General features: G+C 38.0%; 1 protein-coding gene across 2 annotated transcripts; it reads right to left on the bottom strand.

Annotated features, from left to right (window-relative positions):
- Window positions 1–4,973: 4,973 nt before the first annotated feature.
- LOC131787079 (formin-2) lies at window positions 4,974–16,354 on the bottom strand. 2 transcript variants are annotated; one of them, XM_059104147.2, is made up of 7 exons: window positions 16,165–16,354; window positions 13,466–14,057; window positions 12,282–12,640; window positions 11,766–11,975; window positions 8,298–8,504; window positions 7,516–7,781; window positions 4,974–7,018 (listed from the first exon to the last, which is right to left on the bottom strand). In XM_059104147.2, the coding sequence occupies exons 2-7, from the start codon at window positions 14,022–14,024 to the stop codon at window positions 6,754–6,756; spliced, it is 1,866 nt and encodes a 621-aa protein (XP_058960130.2). In that variant the 5' UTR covers window positions 14,025–14,057; window positions 16,165–16,354; the 3' UTR covers window positions 4,974–6,753. The 2 variants fall into 2 exon arrangements, with proteins under 2 accessions (XP_058960130.2, XP_066029340.1); XM_066173243.1 differs by having other exon boundaries at window positions 6,876–7,050.
- Window positions 16,355–23,093: the final 6,739 nt, after the last annotated feature.

Here is a 23,093-nt window from a genome sequence, read left to right as displayed (position 1 = left end):
AGAGCGATTGACGAAGGGCTAACACTCAAAACGTCAGCTTTTTTACTCTTTGCGGTAGCCAATTGACGTTTTCAACTCAGTTGTTAACACTAAATTACCTGCTATTATATAATAATCTTGTAGAATGCCATTAAACACAGCAATGAGTAGTATCAAAAGCAAACTTCAGCTTTCTATTTTTCGGTTGAACTTTCCGGAACCAGTACATCAAAAATTCCTTCAGTGTGCTGTTTTGAAATTCTCGGGCCCATCTTGCCTGCTCGGGTAGCCTATCAGAACACAGGATTTGCTTCATCTTCCCCACGGGCACTGCTAGTGATATAATTAAGATTGATACATTTATAGATTGGTATAAAGCTTAGACCTTGACTAGCCATTCACTGTCTAAAGGCGTGGAAACGAGTGGCAAGTTATTAATCGATTCAAAATCTTAAGAAATGAGATAAAAAATAGTATTGCTTGCAAATGACAGAACTGCGATACGTCTCCGTCATTCAAGCACTTCATTTCAATTGAGCTTTGTTCGGCTTCGAATGCAGAACATTTAGAACAACTGCAATAAAGTGCCGGTAAAACGTCGCAGTGGTGCGTCTCGTTGGATATAAAATCGAGTGCTGAGCTGAGTCGTATATGAGGCGCTCAGGCCGCACACGGTCAGTGTAACAGCTGCTTCTTACTTAGGCTCGCAGCATCAATCCTTACTGATCACAGTTACATCACCATGCTCTGAACTTATTTACAACGATAATTAGGGCTAAATTTACGCACCTTTTAAGAACACAAAATATTTTTTTGTTATATGAGAAAGCTATTTAGTCCCATGAATCCGAACATGACCAACTGGCCTATTTTGTCTGTCTTCTAGTCAGCCGCTGTCTGATGAATTTACACAACATTTTCAGACTTTGGGGCTTATTTTTGCCAAACCTAAGGGTCCTGTCACGAAAGAACAACTAGCCGACGCCATTTATTCTATTCCTGGCAACGACTGTGACAACGAATACATCGGACAGACCAAAGGTCAGTTTGATGCACATTTGAAAGAGCATCAGAAAGCGGTTTTCTTTTGCAAAAAAAAAAATTCAGCTTTATCGGTGTACACATGCCTAGCTAACCGTACAATTGGGTGGGATTAGTCTAAAATTATCACCATTAATCGGCGATACCACCAACGCCTTTGTTTGGAAGCTTGGCATATTAACTCCGCCCACGCCCCTTCAAGTCGTGATGACCGCGGCTTACTTCCTGACGCCTATTTACACCTCGCCAGAAAAAGGCAGTCAATTAGTGATCGTATAAAAGGACCTCTTGATGCAGCGTTTAGATCACCCCTGATAGAGGCACTAGACAGGAGTGTCGAAACTTTTGGTCTATGAATTGTAACTTCTTCGGTTACATTCAGTAAATCTGTAAACCAGAGTAGCATCAAACCATGTCTGACTGTCCACCTGGTTGTCATATGAACTTTAATATATCTTACACAAATTATTTTGACGTGAAAATCCAACAGCCTTTTACTTGCTCAAAGAATTAAGAAATGATATGGATCCAGATAAATAACTCATTTCTGCCTTTGAAATGGTCTTTAAAATGCGTCGTCAAGTTCAACAGTGTCAGAACAATCACTTTGCTCCATGCCTCCTAGATCCTCCTACTATCAGGTTCAACCGAAAGAATTCAATGCAGCCTCAACTACCGCGATTGTTAACCAGCTCCTGAGTCAACCATCCAGTACCCAGATTGGAAATCGTTTTTCCACGTTATTACTAACAGAAATACCCCTTCAAGCGACAAGACGTATTATCGGAAGTGCGAGCTTTTCCTTCAGAATTCATCGGAAGGTTACGAACGAGCATGGAACATTTGAATGAGCGTTTTGGACATCCGTTTATTGTATCCAAGGCCAAGTGTACAGAGACAGGTTACAACGATGGGTAAAGATCAACCACAAAGATCATCCAACGCTGACTTCATGGTCAGTGTTGAAACAGCAATGCACACTATCAAGGATTTAAACGTATTGAACGACTACATGGAAAATCAGAAACTGCTGGGCTCGTCTTGCAATGGAATTGAGAAACTACAGGAAGACTGAGGGAAACAAAGACATATCTAGATTTCGATACTTTCGCTACATTCATCAGAGAAGAGACGAATCTCTTATGTCACCCAATTTCATCCTGTTACGCGATCAAGGAACTAGACGCGGCAGCAAGTAATAGACAAGAAGTCAGTGACAAACCGAAAGATGAAGGGAAAGGAAGCGTACAGTGAACGAAAACAACAGAAAAGTTCAGACGACAACCGCAATACACCTTGTTCTACAAGTAGTCAAGCCACCAATTAGATACCTGTGTAATGTTTAAGACCCAGACGCTACAAAGTAGACTAAAATTTTTCAGCGAAAGTAAGATTTGTTTCGGATTCTTAAGGGGGCATTACGGTTGGTTCATGGTAAGATTTTGGTAGCTTACTTAAAAGATCATAATTAATCAACAATTCAATCAAATCAGCTTAAACTTGGTAAGAAGTACACCCAGGCAACTGCCTACCATATGACATGTTTATAGTTAACATATTGTTTATTTTGGGTTAATAATTAACAAGTTATTGTGAAGGGCTATTTTGAGGGTCGAATCGAGGCCCCTCACTGTTTTGTCATTTCCTTTCAAAATAATCACCTAATTTTTGGTACAATAAAGCATTATCCAATGGATTGCAACCTTATTGAGAGTTATTGCCTTTTACTTGCCCTATGGTATTTGGCGCCGGTTTATTTATTAGCTATTTATCGTTATGGACACAGTACACCAAGTTAAGTCTGATAATTCTCCAACTGCGGAGATTGTTGGAAACAAATCGCCGCTTCGTAATTCGTGGTATAAATATCAGTCCGAGGAAGAGGATGTGGCATTGACCCTTGCCCTTTAGGAGTCCCTCGAAGAGAAGGAGCAGGCAATTCGTAATTGTTCAATCTGCCTTAGATTATCAGCCGAATTAGTGACGCATATACGTTTTCAGAGTGACATTGACATTGGTAAGGATATGTGTGAGGACAACCCTGAATTCGACGACAGGCGTGGGAAAAAAAAGGCTGACATCAACATGGCAAGATATTGTTATGCATCTTCTTCATGAAGATTACATTGAGGTACTTTGCTTTATTAAGCATTTTGAATTTTATCTGGATTGACGTTTGTTACGTTTCATAATTCTACAGGGGAAAATGACGCCCATGATTGAAACATGTGAAGTAGAGAACCACTGTCCTGGGAAACCTATTCTGCCTCTAAGAGGTTAGTGGAATAGATAGATTTTATAATTTGAAAGAAAAAAACACTGCTACGCTTGTTTCAAGTTATCATTTCGAGCACGTGGGTAATGTAGATATTTCGTCGAGTAGGCCTTTTTTTCCGTAATCTTTTCACCAGAGGGGGCTCACGCACTGTGATTGCGTAACCGTGTGTAATTTCATGCCTCACCCTTATTTAACAAGGAGTCATTTGTCACCCATGGAGGCAATAAACTTGTAACACGCAAATTATACGTACTCTTTGTATTCGTCAGAGTAATGACGGATGGTCGAAGTTGGAAGAAAGGCAGCAGAACCGAATGAAGTGGGTATGGAAAAGTACGGTATGCCAACTGTAATGGCTCGTACTAACGATCACTGCCTGTACAAGGTGGAATATGGTGTTGTAAACACGGTACAATTCAAGAAGAAAGAGGGCCAGCTGATATGCTCCCTTTGTCAAAAACAACCGTCGTACATTCCCTGTAAGGCACGCAGGTACCTGGTTATCAAGGAAAGCCATGTTCGAGTGTTTCATTACGGAAACCACACATGCGCCGTCAAACGTCCACCACACTCTAGCGGAAAAGGAGGATATGAAAGGATATCTTCGGAAGAATCTAACCGTAAAACCTTCCCATGTGCCATCGGCCTACATCCTATCGATGGTAAGCAAGTGTCTACCACCCTTTGCTTCGACGACAGTGAAAACGTAACTCTAATTTGAGAGATTCAATGAAGTTTTTGAAAAAGTCTCGAGCGGCACCACATCAGTGTTCAATCCAATCGACTGGTGCACTGACATGACCGGATCCAATCTTAGTGCGATGCGAAAAGTATTTGGAGATAGTTCTGTTAATCGCATCAAGACATGTGAATTCCACTTCAAGGAGTAGGGGATCTTCGCTGCCGGGAGCTTAGTATGAATAAAGACACACAGTTTAAAGATATGTCAGTTAAACTTTTAGAATGCGAGACTCCTGAATATTACGACGCCCTTAAAGAGCAGTAATTGAAACTCATGTCAGGAGAAACGGAGGAAAGCCAACTGAAGTCTTGGTTTAAGTGGTGGAGAGACAGTTCATTTTCAGAGCATCAGAAGATATCCTCACGCTATTACATGCGACGTAGAGAAAATTTTTCACCTGTTCATCGTTCGTGATGGTGAGAAAAACTAATTGCGATTTTTCTGGTGGCCTAATTGCAACGTAATTCAACTGCTGAAAGAGTTCAGATTGAAAGCAGGCTTGATGCACCGGAACAATAGATGCTTATTAACAATTTTAGCGCCTCAGGCTCAGGTAATATTGTTGAATAATTCCCGAGACGAAGTCATTTTGAATTCTGGTGTAAATCTGTTTTGCTGATGACACCGTTCTGTTACAATGTTTTGATTACTCGTATCAAGATAAGCAGCCAGTTTCTCCTTTCTTTTGAGAAGTGTCAAAACTTAATGGCATCTTTGGGCTCTTCAGAATTGTATTTTCTTCTAATGCTTTTATAAGTTCCTGCGTAACATCGACAAAACACGAGGCAGTCATTTTGAAATTAAGCGCCCTTCGTCCCCTACTATAATTACCTCGTACGAAGTGATTATAAACCAGGCAAATAATTAGTATTTTTCGCGCGCGCTGATTGGCTAGTTCGGAGATGAGTCGCAGCCGAAGAAACAACAGCACGCTTCAAGAATTTAATTCCAACTATTCGTCGGTATTTATTTTTTTAAGAATCTGTGCGGTACCTACGAAAACAATTATTCAGCTCAGTGTCATTGAAAGTGGTGGATCTTCGCATGAAGAACAAATGTCTTATTCAAACCTGTCAAGCTTCGTTATTTGTTTCAGTTATGAAGACTGCCTGAAGTCTTAGACATGCAAATGAGTTGCATGTTCTAAACCCAGAAACACCATAACAACTCAGCACACCAAGTTGAAAAACCAAAATGAAGAAGAAAAAAAAAAAAAAAAAAAAAGAAAGGAAAAGGAAGAGAGAGAGAGAGAGAGAGAAATACAACCTGAATCGTACTTGTGAAACAAAAAACAGAGACATGGCTGAGGATTGGGGTGATTTTCCAAGATTTCAACTGAAAACAACATATCTAGTGAAAAGTGCACGGCAACTGCAACGCAAAAAAAACACCAGTACTCCAAAGCCCCTTACAACGAGGTTACTGGTCAACTGAAAAACTTGATAACAGACTCGACACACAAAGGGCGCAAAATCCCTGCAAATCGAGTTTCATGTTCATAAATTCTTGTGTATATATATATGTAGATATTTTTTCTTTTCTTTTTTTCTCTTTCAATATTTTGTGGTGTTCTAGGTTGCTCTAGAGCTGCAGCATGTTTTGGTGTTCCTGTGTGTTCCAGTGTTCCTGGTTTTAATAAACATCTAACTAAGTTCCCTTAGGACAGAGAAATAGTTAAGAATTGTCAAGTGATGAATTGACATATAACTACATCCTGTAATTCTCTTTTTCTCACTCTTTTTTTATTTCAATCTCGCCCCTTGCAAAATAAAGGCTTTTCTTTCCTCTCCCACAGCAAGGAGTTTCCACTTGATTTGGTTTCTGTAATCTACATAACAATTAACTGCTTACTTCCCTATATTGTATCCAATATTGCATAATAATTTGTCTTAAATAGACTAACGTATTATTCATACTGGGATATATGACTTATTAACTTAAAGATAAATAAATAAATAAGCAGTGCATTATTTATACTAGGATATATGACTTAATAGGATAAATAAATAAATACAAGAATGACTTTTACTGAGTAAACATTAATAAATATTACATTAATAAATTAGCTATAAATATAACTGTCTTGTCTGGCGCCACTTTGATATCCTGATACATGTTTTATATGTAGTTTGGTACAAGGTTGGCCAGGAAAGCTTATAATAGACTCACCGCACTTCACGATAAGACCTCCACTAAGAAACAGGAATTCCCTTTGTGAAATGAAGTACCTGGTTATATTTGAGTTAAACTTTTCTGCCTAATCTGTTACCCTGTTAGAGACGTGGTCATAATTGGGTACACAACTATGTGTATAAATTTTTTTACATTTGGCATGGCCGCAGCTTCATTGCAGCATGGAATGGTGACAATTTAACTCTCAATTTTTAAATACCACACACAGTTACAATGGACAAGAGCCAAATCCCTCACCAGAATGGTGAAAAAGAATGGAAATACTATTGCACTCTGCTTATTGACAACAAAAGCACTCAAAGATCGAATGTTTTCATTCAATTCAATTGAAACTGCCACCACTCTAGGTTGCTATGTTCATAAATAATGAGAGAACTTTGATCAAAAGAAATTAGGGGAAGCAAATTCTCACGGTACTACATGATGTACATTTCCTTTCTTTCAAAGTGAAACCCACTACTGTGAAGTCTTGGTAACTACAAGAGCCAAAACATTCTAACAGTACTTTCATTTAGTTGGCTCAGCTAGCATTTGCCTTTCTTGAAGAGGCCAACTTAAGTTTCAAACCACTAACAGTTGCTGGCTTCACGGATATTCCTTCTACTTTTTCCTTGTACACTTTTTGTTTTGTTTCTTCAAAAGCAAGTTTGGCAATCAGCTGCTGCTCCTTTCTCCAGAATAACAGGAAGTCAGAACTAAACTTTGCCCAGATCTCAAGGAATTCTTGAGGTGGACTACATGTAGCCATAGGTTTGGCATTGAAGAATCTCCAAAGGGATGAGTACCTGTACGAAACCTTTAAAATCAACCTAACAAACTGTGAGATAAAATATTATCAATCACCTAATTCATCACACAAAAGTCCCAAGTGGGCACTGCCTTTAACTATGGAGAAAGATAACCCTTGTAGCATACCAGTACATAGAAATGGCTACAAGACCAGACATTCATCATAACACTGATTTAGCAAAGGGACTTGTGTGTAGGACAGTTTCTCCAAATGATGACAGAGGTAACTTTAGTTTGACACTTTTCCTACACTCCGTGACATTTGTTGAAACATTTTCTGCCTTTCCTGTCCCTCTAAAAAATAGAAGATTGTATTAAACATCTTGATGATATTAAATCCCTCACATGGAAAAGAATAGTGAAAGAGTATAAGGAAAAGAGAAAAACTGTGATGCAATAAATTATAACTGAGGACCAAAATGTTGAAAACATTGCTCTAGTGATGTCATTTGCTCAATATGCTCCTGGCCTTGAAAAATTGTTTTCTAGCTACCTTTTCTGGCACTCTGTAAGTGCTTGTTCCAGCTCTGAAACCTCTCCTTGACTCTGCTCCAGAAATGAACTCATTATGCTACTGAACGGTTGTTGAAGACTTTCTTCACTTTCCTTCATCACTTTGGAAAGCTTTTTATTACATAGGTCTAACTGCTTCCTTAAGCTGTTTATTTCTGCCTCTATGTCCTCAAACTTTATTTGAGATGCCACTTTCAGATCATGTGGTTCTGGTAGTGGAAACTTGGAATTAACAGTCCCTGCATTCTAAGGAAAAACACTTCAAATTGTTGCCAACATGTGTAATATGGGGTAACTGAAACACATCTTTTGTTTGGTTTGCAATTTGTTTCATCCCAGTGTCCTTCCTGAAAATTTTAACCACAATATCTACATCGAATTGTAGCAGACCCCCCAAAAATTTATAGAACACATAGAACCTACCAGTTGGTGAAAAAAAGTCTGCATATTTATAACACCAATTGGGACAAATAACATTTGAAGGAAGTCAGTAATGAAGAAAAAAACATAACAAACTACAAGGAATAATTATTATTCCTTAAAATATATATCGCAGGTCTGTCCTTAGTGACATCATTTCTTAAAAGCATTACATAGTTTTCCCAGTCAGAAAGATGTGACTTTGGGTGCACCCTAATGTACACTTAATAAAATATTTAAGTAGGTAGCTTCAAGAGCAAACACCAATCAAACTGCAAGACAACCCTACTGTGCAATGGTCCAGAAAACTGATACATACTGATGCCATAATAAAGAATGTACCTTATCAAACTTTTCAATGTACACAGTTACAAGATAATGTAGCAGGTTGGTGGAATTGTCTTTGCATTTCACATCTTTCAGTTTTGGAAGGATGTCCAATTCAAAACCATCTGCCTGTCCACGAGCAATGTTTCCTCCATTCATATAGTTCCCAAAGGCAAGTACTAAACCCAAAATGTTCGGAACTTCTTTGCATGTCTGCAACATCTAGTAGGTCATTACAATAAAAGAAAATTTTATTTAGTCTTAAATTACAATTTATAACACTTCCCTAATTTTAATAGTAGGTTTAAACTACTCAGCCAGAAGATGAGCCTGTGCATTTAACACTCATCTCAAACAAGAAGTCTAAGAGGAATAACTCAAGGAACAAAATTTTAGAGTTGAGAAAAATAAACTCTTTCCCTTTGCAGTCAAACTATTTTCACACACATGTTGACCAAAAACTGAAGTTTGAAATGGTGGGTCTGATATGTTAACCTCATTTGATGTATCTAAGTTTTACTTCAAGAAGAGAAAACACGCAACAATTACATAGAGCCATTTTTGAGATAAGGTAAGTACTCAAGCATGGAACGAGCTAAAACCACCAAAAACCACCTACAACCACCTCAAAAATTTCAACAACCACCTACAACCACCTCAAAAACATCTACAGCCACTCGCAAACTATCTAAAATCACCTAAAACAAGGCCTAAATGTCTAAAATAAGGTGAGACGACAATATGTCACGTACATGAAATGCGAGAATCGAACGAAACCTTCACCTTCCCCTGAAATCTTACTGTCCCTGGTCCCATGTATAATCAACCATCTCACGAAATGAAATGCGATAGCATGCTAATTATTTTATATTCCCTCAGTAGCAAAAGACTTAAAGAACTTTACAAAATGAACTAACAAGTTACAAAAAAATAATAAATAGGGAATAATACATGGGCGCGCGTAGATATGGAAATTCTCTTCGAGTGTTTAACTCGATAGCTCACAAGTGAGCGCAGCGAACAAGTGAGATGTTGAGTTGAACACGAGAAGGGAAATTCCATATCTACAAGCAACCATGTATTACTTGTTTATCATATAAACACGACAGTCCTTTTCTGGGAAGAAAAGCCGACCTCGTTAATGAATGGGAATAAATGAATCGACAATCCTCGAATAACAATCGTAGAGTGCGTTGGCGCTAACTCTTAAGATGGAAAAATGCGTTGAATCATGATAACAAAAACTTCCATATCTACACGCACCCACGTATTATTCCCCTTTTTTTACTTTTTTGTAACTTGTAAGTTCATTTTGTAAAGTTCTTTAAGTCTTTTATTACTGAGGTAATAAAAACTACAATTGGCATGCTCTCGCATTTCATTTCATGAGATGGTTGATTTATACAAGGGACCAGGGACAGTAAAATTTCAGGGGGAGGTGGAAGTTTCGTTCGATTCTCGTATTTCGTGTACGTGACATGTTGTCGTTTTGCCTTATTTCAGACATTTATGCCTTGTTTAAGATTGTTTTAGATAGTTTGCGAGTGGCTGCAAATGTTTTTGAGGTGGTTGTAGGTGGTTGTTGAAATTTTTGAGGTGGTTGTAGATGGTTGTAGGTGGTTGTAGGTGGTTTTAGGTCGTTCCATGTTTTAGTACTTACCTTTGAGATAAACAGACCTAACCTAAAACTAGCACTCAGGAAATATCATTGTGAAAAATCCTCTAAATTTCCCAAGATTTCTGCCCCATCAAAACCAGGGACTGGTTTCAAATTCAAGATAATACCATTGAACACATTGAAAATTTGTCTTCCAAAAAACAACTTTAATTTGACAAGTACAACTTAATTATAAGAATCTTTCCATAAACAGAATCATTTTGTGGCTGACAAATTATTCATAAACTTTGCAGCATCATAATTTTGAAAAGACTGCATTCAAATGATTGAAATTTACCCAGCAGTAAAGCCTTACTCCAATGATGAAAATCCTGAAGTTCAGAAAAAAATATATTGAGGAGTTTTTGAACATATGTCAAAATCATACAACCAGGGAGGGGGAACATTGGTTTTGAGCCCTCTGAATATAGCTAGTAGAGCAAAGAGAAACTATATCCAACCTCCTTAATACACTCAAATTCGCTGAAAAGAAATTTGCATGAATCAGTCTAAACCAATAAACCCTTTTAGCTTTAGGTTTGAAATGGGTAAACAAGAATTCAAATGGCTGCTCAAGTATGTGATTCAGGCAACATCTTATAGGTGAAACTGCATCTTCTCATGTTGAAATTTTCATATTCACAGATTCACAGATACATCAACTTTCAAAAGACTGTGATAATGTAGAAATAATAAACACCTTGAGCTGGAAAAACAAACTTTTGAGTGCACCATCTTTATAGCTCGGCTGTCTACTAACTTAAAATCATTGTCCATTTTTCATTCTAAAATTCCATATCCATTTTAAAAGAAACTGAAAAACAAATACAACATATTAAAATCTAGACAAGACAAAATTTTTTTCTGACCATTAACTTTAAAACATTAAGATTAAAACACAAATTTGTGTGACCAGTAGAGGAAGATATACACATGGATGCTTAACTTCCAAAATTTAGGATCCTTAGCATATATAAGAAAATGCAAATCCAAATTTGTGGAAAGATTATTATATGACAGTTACAGGTGTAGCAACAGCTGGCCATTCTTAGCACTTTTCAATTAAATTTGATATGGCCATGACTGTTGTTTACCCATTTTGGACCATGTAACCAATCTATGATGTATGAAGCTAACAGGGTCCATTACTGTGATGGATTAGTTCTCCTATATTAACAATACACATATGTATTGGCTAACTGTCTGAAATAATAAACACCCAGAGATTTTTGACTAATTATTTTCAGTAAAAGCCTGTACTGGGTCACAAAGATCATACAATAGTAACATCTAACTAACTGAGCATTACAAATGTACTAGGGATTATTGACCTGAGATTGTGGCCACACAGACCAAGCACAGCAAAATTAAAATACAGCTGATGGCCAATATTCTCTGGGACAGCTTGAGCAAGAGAGGTTAGTAAGTATTAGGCGCTCAGACCAAACTTGTTTATTTTGAATTGCACAAACACAAATTCAAACTTGTGTAATTTTGAATTTCCTGGCTTTTGCAAACTAAAATATATGGCTCATGACTGTTTCCATGGAAACAATTTATATAGCAAAATATGGACCAATTAAGAACTAATCCGAATGCAAGGATTTACCACAGGACTACCACCCTATTGGTTGAATGGGAGGGCCAAAGTGGAAAATTTTTGGCAACAAAAGTGTAGGCGAAGCTGTGCAGGTCACCCAGCCAATCCAACTGCTAAAATCTCTCTGTTCAGCTTTGAACTATATTGATACTAACACTTGATGTAGCTGTTATGAGCATAATCAAATGATGTTATGACACCTCTAAATTGAACTCATGACCTTTACCTCACAAACCAATCGAAAGTTGGTCAGTTTCTGTCCAATTTCTGAGAGAGAATCTGTCACGCTTGTTCTTAACATCAAACAGTAAAGTCGCTCCTCATAACAGCTGATTTTTGACAAATCCATTAAGAACTGCTCAGGTCTGTCAAGTATCACATCACAATTCTTTTGACAGAATGTAGCTATTGTTTGAAGTTCCTCTTTTGTTGGCCTCTAGGTAAAAATGAAATCAGCACATACTGTAGACACTTTTTACCACTAAATGCGTATTTGAATAGAAAATTAGTTTAGGGACACATGTTTGTGTTATGGGTTCCTTGTAAGTCTGATTTAATCTGAAGTAAGATGTTTATGAGCATTGTGCTATGTAGATGTCATGCATTTTTTCTAGAATCTCAGAATATAGTTATAGATCTAAGACATACAAAAAAATTAGGAAAAAATTGAATCACAACATAATAACTTCTAAGAACTCCAGGGAGCTTTATAAAACACACTGTTGACAAGCTAGATACCTACAATTTCATACAGTGAGCTGAGGCTTTCCTGATCCACAATGGAGGTGTTCACATTGTACAGAGCATCTCTTATCTCATCCATATTAACATGAAGACTGCTCAAAAAGATTCCCACAGATTGCGATCTCTTGTTGTCCAATAAGTGGATAACTTGCTGTTTTATTTTGTGCATCGATCTAGAGGATAAAAGTTTTCCCTCTGTCTTTCTCTCCACCTTGGCAAATGTTTCAGCAAGGCGACTGACATTAATTGTTGGTTCCTCGAGTGTTGCCCAAACTGTTTCACTGGCCTCAGTCTCCAGTCTGACAGGTAGCTGATTGAGTTGTATTCTCTTCCAAAAAAGAGGTTTCATGGGGGATACTGCATCAACAGAAAAAAAGAGGAATTACTACATTTGTCATATCATTTAATCTACATGTGACAATTCAAGGATGAGTTGAACTTAAAAATCAGGAAGCCATGAACAGACTTTGAAACACTGAGACTACATGACATGTAATTTCTAGGTTGTACTGTGTAGCCTCAGCACCACACATTTTCAAGTCTCACACCCCAAAATGTCCATAGCTTAGATCTTTCAAATGACTTAATGTATACATAGTGACAATCTGAACCATCAGGATCTTTAGCATGAAATTAATTTGTACCAAGAATGAAAAAAGACAGGCTATACATAAAGGACTGGCATTGATTTTTAAACTTAATAAACAAAAATTTTTTTATAGCTCCTTTTTAAAACTCAATCCTTAATTAAGAAGCTAATTGGCAACTGGTGAAATGTGCAAACACTACCAAAAATAATTATACATTACAACTGAATCAATTTGTTTTGTTTCTCTATTGATTGTTTTAAACATGTCTGTGCAGATCCATACAGCAACCAGTGATTACATTGAATAAGATTTCTTGCCACAATAATGAAATAAAACGATTAAGGGCCATTTAGGAGTTTAGCCATTGTTCAACAAAACTGCATCCTAAACAATCCTCAATTTAGCTGGCCCTTTCATCAGAACATCTATTTCTGTAAACAGTGTCATGTGGGCTGAAAGCTAATTGTGGAAGGACATTTATTCATGTCACATTAACCCTCACTAGAGAAAGCTGGAGGCACACTGATTACGTAAAACAATGCTTTGGGTCAGACCTTGTGTGAATAACTGGCCCTAAATGTCTCTTGCATACCTGGTGTGACAGGTTTCTTTCTTATGGTTGAACCTTTCCTTGCTCCAGAAGTACCTGGCAGTGAAGGATTAATTCCAGGAGGAGGGGGAGGAGGAGGAGGAACAGCGGCAGGGGTAATGGGAGGGGGAAAAGCAGAGGTAGATACTCCTTGAAGTGCTAGGGGAGGTTTAGGGGGAGGGGGAGGAGGTGGGGGAGGAGGCGGAGGTGGAGAGGGAAATCCTCCAGGACAGAATGATTTCCCTGGTGGTGCTGGAGGAGGGGGAGGTGATAAAGGAAAAGGTGAAAAGGGGGTACAAGAATAATCTGAAGGAGATACACTAACACCTGGTACAGTATATGTAAGTGGAGAAAAGTTTGGATTCAAGTCATTTGTTTGAGTTGAAGGGGGGGGAAATACTGAAGGAAAATCAGTTTTGCATTCATTTGAAAAGGATGATAAAGGGGCTAGGGAAGGCTCTTTTGGAGGGCATGGGAGTGGTGGAGGATGGTACATAAATTTTGATGCACGTGGACTTGATGGTGGTGTCCTAGCAGCTGGTAGGCCTGCTCCAGAATACATTTCACAGCTGGCTTTGTTCCCTGATAAATACAGCTAAGAACAACAACATCTTCTGCATTAATCCTGCTTACTTATAGTAAATGAACAACTGCTGAGAGTCACTAAGTCCAAGTCCTAATCTAGTTGAACAAAACACAATATAAAAGGGCAACCTGGGCTTCTGAAAAAAATACATTTATTTAATACAAACATATCATTTGACCATGTTTATGGTACCACCCAGTTTACATGATGTTTGGACATTATAGGTGATTGCATGTTACAATAACTTGTGTGGTTTCTGCGAGCCAGTCCATGAGAGACATGTAATTTTTAAACTGCCATAAAACAATTATTGTTTATCTGATAAAAATTAAAATGTATTTTCACACATACTGTAAATTTCTAAGTACACTGTACCTAGTTTTTGGGAGTTTTTGTTTGTGCTTTTATGATCTTCATTTCAATGTCTTGGGATGTTGTTGCTTGTCTTTATTTTCTGGGTATTTGTTTTCTTTACATTTTTCTTTCACTTTACTACAAGTGCGATACCTTCTTGTTTAAGGCACAATAACTGACAGCCTGAGAAAAAGTGCTTTCCTCTTACATGAATATTTTCCTCATATTCAAGATCAGAGTGAAAGTAGACCAAACTAGTTATGACAAAAAATTTCGAGCCATATAATCAATAACAAAGCATTTTGCACAAGTATACATTTGATATAATAACTCAAATCATGAAATAAAAGAAACTATTTTCATGAGCTGTTTGCACTACTATATTTTGCTGGTTGAGTAAAAAGTTCTAACACTTCCATCTTTATTTTCTTAGGGGGTACAACAAGCCTCTACCCAGTTCCCCTCTCCCATGATTTTACTAACCATAATACAACAAGAACAACAACTAAATTAAACAGTGGCAATTGATCTTCACACACTAGAAGAAAACTTATGAATCTTAACATCATTAATTTAAGTGCAAACAACTGCCAAGCCTTCCCTTCTTGCACATTTGGGGCTGATGCCAGTTTATTTCAATTTTGTCTTTCGCAATTTATTTCTCTCTTTTGGTCATTTATCAGTTTCATCTGACATATTTTCTCATATCCATTATAATTTTTTCATGCTGTAGGATGTTCTCAAATTTTTTAGATGAATACACTAAGAGATCTTAGTATTGGTCAGCTTTCAACAACAATGCCTATCAACAACTCCAAAAGAGAAGGCCAGGGAAAGCTTGCATTTCTCATTTGTTTTAAGGAAATATACTGTGAAAATTTTTGGTCATGCTCTCTCCAGATCATTGATATCAAGTGCAACCACTTAAGGTGGAGAGAGTTTAAGTCTTCCGGTGAATAGCCTGTAGAGTGCAAATAATTGTTTTGCATTTTTTAAGAGGGGGAAGTGGAAGGCATGCATGAGGAGAAAGCAAAGGGAAAGTCACATGGGAAAGGAGGAGGAGGAAAAATATACCACAAGTCCTAACACAGTCACTCATGCTCTTTGTCCTCCAAACACACACCAATAACACCAATCAATTATATAAAACTGCTGCAGTCTTAAATGCTTGTGTTACGAAGTAACCAAGAAATGAATGTAATTGCCCTCAAGGTTTTAAAACCAAATCAAGGAGCCTCCTAAGTACATTTAATGTAATTCTGATTTCAAAGTTCAGAATAGATGTTATGCCAAGGGGCTGAAATTGCAAGCTCTGTTTCTGTATTGTATGCTGTGAGGGGCAGTATAGGATAAGATAAAATCCAATAAAATTGCCTTTGAAGATGACTGCTACATGTACAACCACTTTTCACGGTTGAAAAAGTTACTCATCCTCATCAAACTAAAATATTTTTTCCTAATAATACGCGGAAAAATCAACCAACCCAACCAGATAAAATAGTTGATCACAATGGGAGCACGACCTAAGTAAGTCACGACGCAGGCCGATCTACTTGACGTAGATATTGATGACATATGAACCTAGGAATGGCGAAGCTCACCATGAGCCTGATCTCTGTATCTGAGGCTCAATGGTAGACAGTCGAAGTGCGGATTCCGAATTTCTAATTCGACGGTTTTACCGTTCATTACCACAAATGCTCACGGCTCTAGCCGAGCGAAAATCGAGTGATAAATTGGAAAGTTTGGTAGAAAAGCTAACCTGATGTTGAAGAGCCCCTGCAAAATACTTCGATAAATCCTGTCAAGGCAGCAAATATGACCGCCGTGTGAAAAACCATCGCGAAACCATCATTTTGCTTTATCATACAAAGTGAATTCGTTTAAAGAATAACCTCGTTCCCTGGTTCACAGGTGACAGTAGTATCTCCGTGATTTGGGCATCTCCGTGTTCAGAGTTTCCCGTACCCAGATTTCTAACGTTTCGGCTTACCCACGACATTACACATGAATAACTGACTGGGGCTAGTTTAGGGGTTGTAACCAAGACCCCTTTATTTTCTCAACTTAAATGATCTTGTTACGGTTTTGTTATTTTTGCCCGAAAACGAAGACCCGAAAACCAGCAAAACATAGCTATTCGCCTTGCTTGAATTCTTGGACCGTATGAATTACTTCTGAATCAATGTGAGGTATGTTCTCCATAATCTGTGTTTGACGGTGTTTGTGCGTGGTCGCCAACACAGATTTTAAATTTTCAGTATTTACCTATAAAGATCAGCTCAAGCTCTTTTGAGGCTTGTATGGAAAAAGTTATTGCTATTTTGAATTGTGTTTGAGTTTGTTAAATTCCCTATAAATGAAGAGGGCTCTGTAATGAGTATAGGTTAAAACATGATTTCATGTGCAATTTGGTGTTAATAAGCACGAGTACACTTTTCAGACAACAGAATTGCATCAGCCCGTAGGGCGAGTTTTGTCAAGTGGGCAAAATACGCAAATTACATGAAGAACGAGCCCCAAGATGAGCAGTTGCCGCGAAAATTCACCAAGAGGATTTACCAAGGTACGAGATTATGTCAAATTCCTGATTTAAAAACTTTTATTTGAAAATACGTTTTACTAAATGAGAGATTTCATAACGCCATTTCATAATACATTTCACGAACGTCATGATCTAAGTTTTCGTTGATGGAAAACATGGGCCCAATCCTGCGCTCATTATCATTCCCTTCCCCCAGATGCGCTCATTGGCCAGACACAAATTGCATGAGTTTTACATTATTGAGATGAACGGGCCGGGCCAATCAAATGTTCCGTTCACACTCTCCAAGGGGTGTTAAAGTCGCATTGGAAAAGAAAAAATGCCTGTTCACTGCGACAGGGATAAGTCATCTGTTTTTACCGATGGAAAATAAAAGTAGATGATACATACGTCTCTGGACTGTGAAAAGGTCTAGCAAGTTACTTTTACTGCTCCACGTTATAGCGGAAAAACCTTTCTCCATATCATCGATTGATCTTTTATCATGCTTAAACCTTATTAAAATCACATTTACTGGTCTTACTTAATCGTATTAAAATCAAATTTAGACATTTTCCTGGCTTTTTATTATATATTCCGCTACCTAAACGTATACAAACAATGACAACCATGTGTATAGAATTGATTTTAATATATGGCAGTTAGTCTTGTTTGTCCAAAATTTGTTGATATAACCAATCAAAGCTCGATAAGTATCGAGAATATTTGTTTCAGCAAATTCAACATTGGTAAGACTCATGGCTGCTTCATTACCTGTTACTGACAAGGAATAAGATGAAAAGCTATTGAATTGTAAAGCGCGTTATCAGCATTCGGACATAGGACTAATATCGCTGTGTTACTAAATAGAGGACGGCTTTTAGTGGAGAACATTTCCGTTTGCGAACAGTACTATAAAGCATGCTTCAAAGAGGTTTCGTTGAGAAAGCGATTTCAAGAATTTGAGGACACGATCTGTACTCCGAAATCTTCCACATGGATTCCTTCAGGCAAGCAGTTTCTTTATGACAGTTAATCGGGCGGGCAAACGAGCAAATCTCTGGGTCGGGAGGGAAGCGGTCGCAGATCAAGGGATGTCTTCGATTTCCACCGGCTTAAAACAAAATCAAACTTTGACGTTCGCCAAGATTTCAATGGACCATCGATTGACCGAGAAAACAGCGCGCGCTTTATCTTTAGTGCAGAAAAGATAGAGAAAAGAAAAACAGTTATACTGCTTATGTAAAGCGGAAGACGCTAGTAACTTCAGGGATGGACTAAGTCTTCGAGTTAGACTTCGAGTGTGACTTGGAGTTGAACTTCAAGATGAATTTCGTGTTGAATTTCGAGTTCCGTTTCGAGTTTTATGCAGATGGTTTGAATCTATTTACCCATATTACACTGATAAATTTGATGTAGGCAATGAAGGGATAGCTATACCCCTACGTTGTCCATAGAAAAGCAGATATATAAACAGGGCCTATCATTGTTGAAGGAAAACAAAGGCCACAACGAGTGAAGTCTAGATTACGCAGGCAATGCCTGTTGGCGCAGTGCGAATTAAAGTTGGCATAGAACGTAAGTGAGGACTGGGGCGTTGGGTTATCTCCTTTGTAACGCTTTATAATGCTGCGTTATGAGCTCAAATATACTAATGGTCAAGTGGATTCGAAGTAGCATTAGGATTTTTTAATCATTAGAATTAATTATTTTTTTTTACAAGGTTAAAGCATAAAGAGTAAGGATATAAGTTTTCAACAAAAAGTGGCACAATTTGTCATTGGGTGTGAACAATTAGAAAATGTCCACTTTGGGGGTTTGCCCATATACAGACTAACAGAGGTTTTTCGGGGTCTCATCTTTGAGTTTTCAAGGTCTGAGGTTTCGTAACACCCTCGTCGGGGTGAAATAGTCATTTCTTCGCTTCTAAGGGGTAATTTTTTTTTTGGCTTAAAACAAGTCAAACTCGAAGTCCAACTCGAACTCGAGCTAGAGTCCAAACTCGATGGTTCGCACATCCAGGTAGAAAGTTGGGCCTTATCTTGCACTAGACTTATATCATTCCCTCTCCTCCTTCATCAGCAAAAGGCATGAATTTGCGTTTTTAGAATGAAAGGCCCGGCGGCTTATGTTGCATATATTTGAGACAACAATGAGACTTTTGATGCAGCCCTCTCATACTGTGTTCCGTGACCGGTTTTACAAACAGGAAAAGGTTATAGGACCAAGTAGCTTTCAGTGATAAATCGCTGTGTCTTCAATAAACACTAGACGGGAAGTTTTCTTCGTTCTTTATGGGAATGGTTTCCGTTACTTGAAAAAGGAAATAACCAAAATCACACAAACTAGGACAGATTCCATGGGCTTTTTTAAGACACAAAAAGGTGCAAGTTTCACTGATTACAAGATCTTTTCTGCATCATATGATACTGGATGGAAATCTGCTTAAGATTAAGACTGGTATGGTTGACAAGATTTATTTTGGTGATGACCGGAAATCATGCAGGGTGCGGTAACAAATTACTTGGAGTTTTTTATCGTTTTGTTTCTTTTAATTTTCATGAAACAAAATACTGAGAAAATATGAGCTATTACTCGCCTCAACTGCACGACAAAGGAATACGTTTTTAAGCCGGGCATACAAAATCGCGCAAATTTGATCCTTCGAATAAAGATTTAAAGCGACGAGCTGCTAAAAATATCAGTTTATTTTAGCCACAAATATGTACGAGGTGCTACTGGCGATCACGGTCAACAAATTATAGGTGTAGAGTGATTTTTTTGGCGTTAAGAGCTGAAGAAACTCCCCCTTGAATTGTGCGAGTTAATTCAAATCCCCCATTCCCTCTGGAGAAAGGGAAACGAAGTAAGACCGATCTTTCAAGCGACAATAAATGCTTGAGCTACAGATATGGTGCAAGTAAAGCATATCGTCATCCTCTATTGGACTATAATTAATTAAATATATGGATATTTGAGGCCGGAAAGGCCTGCGGTGAACAAGGAATCTTCAATACCTCTCGGAGAATTTAAGATGATTTCCTTGAAGGAGTCGTTGTTTGCTACAAATGCATAGCTTTCAACTGCTACATATAGCCGTTCAAATTTCTCATGATATTATTGCCAGCAAGACATTTGCTAGTGAACTAACTTGGTTTTATAGGACAATTCTGACTCGCTCGTTAAAAAGCGAAAGTTGCGATCGTCGTTTTATTTCGTCTGAAAACAAAGTAAAAGCTGAATTAAATCCAGGTGTCTGAAAGTTTAGGTAACCGGTAAAAGGTATTGCAAGGAGTCTTCTCATGTTATAACTTGATAAAAAGATCATGAAAGCATCAAAGGACCGACAGCGCTAAACTACAGAGAACAAATACGTTTAATTAGCGTCCCAGAAATTTCTTCTTTCAATAATTTGAGATGAGTGATTTAAAAAGTTTAACTGTGAAACTTGTCTTGTAGATAAAACCAATACTGATAGATATAAGCAAGTATTCAAAGTTTAGGCATGACAAATACCGTGGGTGCAGAGCGACGTAGAGACTTCCTCACTACTAAAGCCTTAATGACTATTTATTTGAACACCAATGCAAGTCTTTTTAATCAAAGGTGTGTATTTACACCGCGGATCCCACTAGTATTTCTTTCTTATCGCACATGAGGAGTTGCAACGTAGACTTTTTGCTAAGATCACGAAGTAATCTGAAAGAAAATTTCAGAAGATTCCAGAACAGTAAAACGAGAGAATATCTACGCTACTGCCATTCCTGGTGAATTCTTCATCTGGACCTTTCTATTCTTAACAATGTGATTGTAAAGGGTGTTGTTTCTCGCTATGATAGATCTCTCAGACGTCTAATGATTGACAAAGTTAGTCCACAGGATAAAGAGTGAACTTAATCATCGTACAGTTATGGGTCTTAAAACAGTTTTAATCAATTGCTTCAAGCTTTACAGAACCACATCACAAATAGATTTTAGAAGGTGTATTTGTATTTAAAAGCATATTATGTGGTAGCATAATTTCTTTATTGCAGGCTTCTCTATTAGCCTCTCCACCCTCCACTTCATATTAAAGAGAATCAATCGTCAATCTTATTTTGAGGCACATAAGCTTCAACGGTGGATTTTATGTCAGCCTTACGCGGGCTCTCGGTCATTTAAGACGTGGGAAAGAGCCGGCGAGTAAAACACGGGAAAGGGTCAGGCAATCGTCTTCCTATCAAATACGAATACCGATTTTGCTCGAATTGCTCGCTCGATCATTCCGCTGACTAAGAGCCTGGAACTACAAGATAGTTAAATCTATGAGAGGTTCACACTCAAGATACTTGACCAAGTCGGGAGTAAAACAAACTGGGCGATTGCATTTCAAACCTATCAATCAACATTTGTTTGATTGACCTTGGGAAACAAGTTTGTCGTGCTTTGTCACATTATCAGTTGACTACTAACGAAAGCTTGTAAAGCCGGTGACCGTTCACCTTCAACGATTTCATTCCTTGTCTCAGCACTGTATTTAAAAGCATATTATGTGGGCCATCCGCCATTGTTAACCACTTCGATAAACTTAGAAAGGCAACAGTCGCGCAAGTTGGCGGAGGTTTCTCAGCCTTCCCAAATCAAACACAGATCAATCGCATCAAAACGTTTGTGCGTTAATTTTATGTGGAGTATCTGCTTCCTCGATTCTCTATTTTTCTCTTTTATTTTTTTACATTTCAAAGACTTTTTGTCTTGGGAGGCTAAATCCAGGATATCAGGTCATTTTCTTCGTCATCCAGAAATCGCTTCAAATAACAAAAACGGAAAAATATGAAGGATAATGAGTCGAAAAGGTCGATTTAGAATAACATGCTCGCTCAATGTTTCATATTAAAGTAATCAGGAACCCCTTCCTCCTCCTGTTGCAAGCTCGGTTGAAAATTCTAGCAATAGCTTACATATCTGGGAATGCATCTGTTGGTGCTCATGGACAGAACTTTTCATGAAGCTGTCCTAGGGATGAGACCTTAATCTATTTAGTGGTGTGCTCTTCAAAATTCCTCCCAAGGCCCTCCTTCAAGACCCTCCCTTTGCCGCCTTTCTCCACCTTCTTTCACAATATGTGGTTTTCAAAGGACGTCAGCAGTTCTAAAAATAAGCTCGTAATTACCGCTTACCGAGGAAAGAAAGGCGTGACTCTGTGAGGAGGAAAGACATTAAAAATGTGGATAGCAAAGTCACTGTAACAATGCGGGGAAACTTCTTGTCTGCTGTTTATTCTGAACTTTTTTACTGTCTTTTTTTTTAAATTTTAGCTTCAACTGATAATCCATGATCGTAAAATCGAGAGCGATTAAAGGTCTCTTATGAATAAAATAGGTCTTTATGTCGAACCAAGATAAAAGAAACCGCTAAACGCAAACAACATTTTTGTGCTGGAGCTGGATTTGTTCAATTGACGTAATTCAGTGACGATTTATAAGCCTTCCTTGCTTGTGTTCCTCATCGGCAGTCCAGCCTGTCTCTTGCGCACTGTCTGTCTCGACTGCACGATAGGCTTGTCTAGGTATCAAAGTGTGGTTTATATTCCATTCACTGGGTTGGTTATATAGTGGGCCACCAGAACTCAGCATGAAGTTGAGACTTTAAAGAAGCAGAGAGATTCATCAAAATAAGATATTTTTTTCTAATTTGAGGAAATATGTTTTTCGTGCCTCGTCAGTTTACAGAAACTATTTGACCGGAAGTAACCGTATTATAGTACTTGGTGTGTTGACGAAAAATCAGACTTAAGGAAATCCTCACGTGTCGTTTTAAAATATGACCAATTAAGGTCGAATTAATGCGATCGCACACCATTATGCTACAGCATTTTAGTTTCAATTGAGTGCAGCGAAAGATGAATCGATTCTTCTCAACTTGTTATGAATAATTTGGATATTAGCTGCCAAATGAATCAGCTCTCTCAGGTGTACGTGTGAATTTTTTACAAGCGCTAAAGAGATGTTTATTTCTTCGCTACTTCCGGTCGTTATATTAGATTATAGAGATTTTGCATCTAGCCTCTTCCTACCGGAAATTACGATAACCGGAAGCAAACGGAGACAGACGCTTCCAGCTTTAATTTATCTGAATGGTCAGCAGTTTTCGAAAAGGATATAAAAACTGTGAGTTGATTTGTTGAC

The sequence above is a fragment of the Pocillopora verrucosa genome, chromosome 10, assembly GCF_036669915.1.
Source record: "Pocillopora verrucosa isolate sample1 chromosome 10, ASM3666991v2, whole genome shotgun sequence".
Lineage (NCBI taxonomy): Eukaryota > Metazoa > Cnidaria > Anthozoa > Scleractinia > Pocilloporidae > Pocillopora > Pocillopora verrucosa.
This window is presented reverse-complemented; position numbering and strand designations above follow the sequence as displayed.

Coding starts and splice junctions, on each gene's coding strand:
- LOC131787079 (XM_059104147.2), bottom strand. CDS start 14,024: ATGTATTCTGGAGCAGGCCTACCAGCTGCTAGGACACCACCATCAAGT. Junction 8,505..11,765: donor ACTTTCGATTGGTTTGTGAG/GTAAAGGTCATG, acceptor ATGACCTACTAG/ATGTTGCAGACATGCAAAGA. Junction 7,782..8,297: donor ACATTGAAAAGTTTGATAAG/GTACATTCTTTA, acceptor GTTTTTCCTTAG/AATGCAGGGACTGTTAATTC.